The 5,641-nt window shown below is 57.3% G+C and overlaps 1 protein-coding gene across 1 annotated transcript in view; it reads right to left on the reverse strand.

Moving 5' to 3' along the window:
* The window catches only part of MYH14 (myosin heavy chain 14), a 78,177-nt gene that overhangs the window by 54,282 nt on the left and 18,254 nt on the right, over positions 1–5,641 (reverse strand). Inside the window, exon 9 of the mRNA XM_045292625.1 lies at positions 4,976–5,116. Within this exon, the coding sequence (XP_045148560.1) occupies positions 4,976–5,116 (141 nt within the window). The remainder of the gene's footprint in view (positions 1–4,975; positions 5,117–5,641) is intronic.

Here is a 5,641-nt window from a genome sequence, read left to right on the forward strand (position 1 = left end):
CCGCAGTTTGAGGACCCCTGCTCTAGCTAGGCAGGGACCTGGAATGCTAACACTGCCCAGTCCCTCAGAGTAAGGTCTGCATCCCTCCTGATTTCAAAGTCTCCAACCAGCACTGTGCCCTTCAGTTGTTCCCGGGTGCTGTCCTGACCCATAGCAACCCCATGCAGGGCAGAACAAACACCGCCCGGTCCTGCGCCGGCCTCACAGTTGTTCTTGTGCTTGGGCCCATCGGGACAGCCACGGTCAGTCCAGCTCATTTTCATAAAAGCTCTTCGCCTTTACCAGGGACTGGGCTCTCCTGGCGTATCCAAAGCCCAGGAGGCGAGGGTCGCCATCCACGTCCGGCTGTCCTTCTTCCAAGACAGATCCATTTTTTCTCTGACTGTTCACGGCGCTTTCCGTCCTCGGCCCCTGCATCCCACGCCCTTCCACCACAGGGCAGTGGCATTTCGGCGTGGCTGAGACGAATCCCCACCTGTTTCCCATGGAACCACAGAGGGCTCTGCGCCTGGTGTCCGGCACAGTGGGTTTTCCGGGAGGGCAGCCTCTGTGTGTCATCTGAGAGAAGGCGGTTCTCAGCTTTGTTCTGAACTGGACCAGGACGTTGGTCGCCACCTCGGGACAACCTCGTCTTGGGACAGCAGGGCCTCGCGTGGGGCACTCGAGTCAGGCGAGGGCACGCTTCCCTCGGCCTGGCCTCCCACATCGGCGTCCTCACCCGGCTGGCTGCCTCACCCCTGCTCATCATTCTCGGACGGCTGTCACTGGGGACAGCTGACACGGATCTTGGCTTCATTTTAGACTCTGGGCCAGGCCCTGCCGCTCGTTGTAAAAATGAGTTCCTTGCCTCCCCGCGAGGCCGGTTTTGCTCTCGCCCCGCCTTTGACAGAAAGGGAGACTGCGGCATACTTACAGCTCGTCACTGACCCAAGGCCACTCCGCTGATAAACGGCAGAGCCGGGACCTGGACCCGGGCCGTCTGACACCCACCCGAACCTGTGTTCGCAATGTTCATTCTCAACCTCTTCTAAGCACAGACGCTTAAAGCGGCTGGGGGCAAATCATACACTCACTGAACAGTGCCCTGATCTCAGTGAGTCATCACCCACGATGGGAGTCCCACCCACCCCACACACACATACCCTCAGCCACCACATTGAACGTGGGTGGCCCCAAACCCACCCCGGAGTGGAGGAAGCCGGCATGGAAGTGTATTAGCTGCCCCAACTCTGTTCACCCGGAGTCCTAGAACAGGCACAACCCCACCGTGCAGCTGGAAAGGGGGGTGAATGGTGACACCGGAAAGGCATTGACAGAGCTGGGCAGCTGGTTGAAAGACCGGCATTCAAACCCACAAGGGGCAGAGTCTTGGTCACTGGCTCTCATCCCGATGGTGGCGTGGGAACCCTGAGTGTGTTTCTGTCTGGTTAGGAGTTGGGATGGACTGGAGGTGATGGGGCTGGCTGGGGATGGGAGTGGCTACAGAATGACATGGGGCTCTAGTGCAAACCGCCCCCCTGCCCGCCACTGGGGTGGGTAGAAGGGAGCTGGGTGTGCTCTGGCGTGTATGTGGGGGGGAGGGGTGCTCCACCTCCTGGGCAGTCTGTGGACACAATCGGGGTGGCGGGGTGGGGTGTCCCAGGGGCATTGCTCCTGCCAAAGTCCAGTAACCGGAGCCTAATGGGGAGGAAATACCCCAAACTGTCATTTCCAAAGGGGCCACCACGGTCCCGGGTGACAAAAGAAGACACATGAGCCGTGCCAGACAGAGGGGACTGGAGATGAGGCTCCTGGGAGAGACAGCATCCAGTGGCCTGGGGGGTGCAGCTTCACAGTGAGTGTGTGGGTGACTGTGATGGAGTGTAACTGTGTGTGTGTGTGTGTGTGTGTGTGTGTGTGTGTGTGTGTGTGTAAGAGAGAGACTGAGAGCGTGCAACTGTGGGAAGGTGGGTGTGACTAGGAGAGAGTGTGTGTGCATGTGACTGTGATGAAGGTCACTATGTGTGTGAGGCTGAGAATGCGCCCACGGAAGACGGGAGAGTGACTCTGAGTGTGTGTGTGACTGAGAATGTGGGAGGTGGGGTGTGACTAGAAGAGGGTGGGTGTGACTGAGTGAGTGTGTGTGTGTGCATGTGTGTGTGAGAACAGCTGGACTGTGAGAGGGGTGGATGGGTACCGTCAAGAGCCCATCCCCCCCAAATCAAAGAAATAAATAAAAAATAATCATAATAAACAAAAAAGAGCCCAAGAATGCTGGGAAGTGTGTGTGTGGGGGGGATGAGTTCCTGGACTGTAGGTCTCCCCTAGGCTGAGGTCTGGCATGTGGGAGTGGGCCCTCCAAGGCGGACATTCCAATCACCACTAGCACCTGACCAGGGCCGACTTCCCACAATGCCTTGGTCTGGCCCTCCGGACAGGACACCGCCGCACACTCTCTCCCTCTACATCTGCCTCTCTCACGAGACGGCTCCCGCCTCAATGTTTCTCAAACTGTGTTCTGAGGAACTCCGGCACAGTGAACACGATTCCGCAGCCGGTGAGGTGACGGTGACTGCTGCGTGTCGCCTTGCTCTCTCCGCCGGGGACAGTCTGACAAACACGGGGTCTGAGAGGCCCCAGATGTGGCTGCTGATGACCCCAGAGTCACGTCAACCACCCCTTTCCCAGGCAGACTTTGGGAACTGCTTGAAGGCGACTACAACTGATGGCCCACCACCCCTCTCTCGATCTCTCAAACTGGGGTGGACTGCGTGTTGCAAGGCCACGGGGTGACTGGCCCACAGTGAGCAGGAGCTTGTAGACCCAGACAGACGAGGAGAAACGTGCCTGGGGACCTGCCTCCCCAAATCAGCCAATGAAAACTCTCCGAGTCACGCAGGCTACAGGGTCCGCTGCAAGCCAAGCCTGGCCTTAGCAGCACCCATGGCGTCCCCGGGGTGTGCAAATGAGGACCACGCTCCACTGCTTCACTCAGAGGGGCCTCAGAAAAAAGGCCTGGCAAGAGCTTTGTGTCAGGCACCGACAACGCTGACCCACGGGTTGCCGGAAGCCGGCATCCACTAGACCACACGTGACTCAGATTATTTTGTTTGTTTGGAGTGTCTCGGAGGTGCAGGCAGTCTCAGCTGCTAACCCAAAGGTTGCAGGTTCAAGTTCACCCAGAGAGAGCGCCCTCAGAAGAAAGGCCTGGTGACCCCTCTGTGGTAGGGACATCATCTGGTGTCAAGTTGAGCCGATTAAGAGTGAAGGGGTGGAGTTTAGCCTAAGTGAAGGGGTGGAGTTTAGCCTGTCAGTCAGGTCGCAGCTTGATGACCTCATTGGAGGCGCCACGGAGATCAATAGCTCACTGGAGGTGAGACACACTCTCCCTGCAGAACATTCCTGCTGACAAGCCACATGGAGCTATGTGGATGGTCAGAGCCCTGGAGCTGGAGGAGCCAGTGCTGAGATGCATCCACGCCACTGGATCCACAAGACTTCCCACCCACTGGCCTGTCATCTTCCTGCATTTGGGGTCATTGCATGCGTTGCGTGAGTTTGAAGAGCAATTTATAGTTTGGTATCGGACATATAGGTTAATATCAGACTTATGGACTTGATCTGGATGGGGCTGGGATGTTTGCTCAATACTCAATTTCTCTTGTATATAAAACTCTTTCTTATCCACATATGACTGTCTATGAATTTGTTTCTCTCAGTATACCCAGCCTCCACTCTGGTGCTTCTAAGATCACCACAGGTTGGAACCCGCTGGCTGTGCCTCTGGGGTTAAGAAACCTCAAGCTTGCAGGGAACCAGCTGAGGCCAGGCTTCAAGGCCCGGTCCCCTGGGGTGACTACCATCTGACTTTGTTACCTTCTTGCAGCCTGGCTGTATGGTGAGGAGAGAGGGGACATACAGGCCTGTGGGAGGAGGGCATACCCATGGGGTTGGGAAATCTGATCTGGGCCGTGGGAGACTGGGGTGGGCAGAAACCCTCTGTCAATACACCTAGAGCTATGGCTCAGTGCAGCCTGCCCCCACTACCACCCCCGACCAAGCTGGTGCTCTGTACCCTCTCTGACTCACCCCCCACCCTCCCAAGCCACCCTGGCAGTGGCCTCCTGTAGCATGCCAGGGAAGATGAGAACCAGCAGCCCTGCGAACACCCTGATGGTCTGTCCCTAAAAAAGGAAAACAAACACCACATCCAAGCTCCCCCCCAGAATGAAATGTCACATGGCAACTCAAGAGAGCAAGGCTTATTGGCGGCTGCCATTAAGCAACCTGGTGGTGGGGCAGTGGGCTAGGCACTGGGCTGTGGGCTTCAAGGTCAGCGGTTCAAACCCACCAGCTACTCCTCAGGAGGAAGCTGAGGCTGTCTGCTGCTGTCAAGATGGACAGCCTCGAAAACCCACAGGGCCAGTTCACCTGTCCTGTAAGGGCAGCTCTGGGTCGGAAAGGACTTGCCAGTAGGGGGTTAGCTGACTCCTGGGGGCCCCATGTGCTACTCGATAGAACTGCTCCCTGGGGCCTTCTTGGCTGTAGGTGTTATGGGAGTTGATCACCAGGCTTCTCCTCTGCGGTACCAGGTAGGCTAAACCTGCCAACCGATAGGTAGGTAGCTAAGTGCAAACCACAGGTGCACCCCAGGAGCATGAGGGAGAAGGGGAACCATTCGAGGAAAGTCAGGTCTGCAGATGATGAAATGAATCAAGAACCTTCTCCCTGAAGGAGACAGTGAGAAAGCTTTCCCCTACAGCGGTGTCCTGCATCCAGATTTCCAGCATCCTCAATAGCGAGAAAATCCCTTTCTGTGTGTGGAAACCACCCCCTTGTGGTACTTTTGATCCACGAGCCCTGAAGAAGTGAGACTGTCAGATGGCAAGCATCACAGGAGCACGCCAAGAAGCGATGGCCCACCGGGGTCCCCAGCCTGCCCCATGAGGTGCCGCGCCCGCACCCCTCCCTAGGGGCACCCGCAGCCCGCACTCACAGATGATTTCCTCATGGGTGAATCCTAGGACCCTCAAGGACTCCAGTGTCTCCTGGAAGAGCTCTCTCTCCTGGCCAGGGGAGGATGAGGGCCCGTTGGTCAGGAAGCGGTAGTTGGAGCACGGTTCTAGGAGCAGGTCAGCTGCAGGGGGGAGGGGGGGAGGACCAGGTGAAGCAGTGGACTTAGACTCAGCATTCAGCTTGTCGTCGTCAATGAGAGGGTGACTTTGGTTTGAGTCATCGGCCCACTGTGACCCTCGGCCTCTTCTTCGGTCAAATGGATGAGGCGGCTTCCATTATGGGTGGGATGGGAAGAGCCAGGTATGGAGTGAGTGCTTCGGATAAACTATATCATCATTCTCTCTCTCTCTCTCTCTCTTTCTCTCTCTCCTCCTCATCCTCCTCCTCCTCCCTTCGAGGGTCTCCATCCTGGAACTCCCCCAGGGCAGGCAGGAGCCCCACCACCTGGCAGGAGCCCAAGTAAGCCGAAGCCACGGGGTAGAAAGGAGGCTAAGTGGTTTCCAAAGCCAACAGGAGCCAGAGCCCAGGAGGCTGTCAGGCCTAAGACAGATCAGCCACGAGGCTACAGGGCTGGGAAGGGCCAGAATGAGGACCATGGGCAGGGCAGGGAGGAAAGCCCGGGAAACAAGGGCCAGATGGGACGGCC

Source organism: Echinops telfairi, unplaced genomic scaffold (genome assembly GCF_000313985.2).
Source record: "Echinops telfairi isolate 266 unplaced genomic scaffold, ASM31398v2 ScPeMD7_655;HRSCAF=1070, whole genome shotgun sequence".
NCBI classification, from domain to species: domain Eukaryota; kingdom Metazoa; phylum Chordata; class Mammalia; order Afrosoricida; family Tenrecidae; genus Echinops; species Echinops telfairi.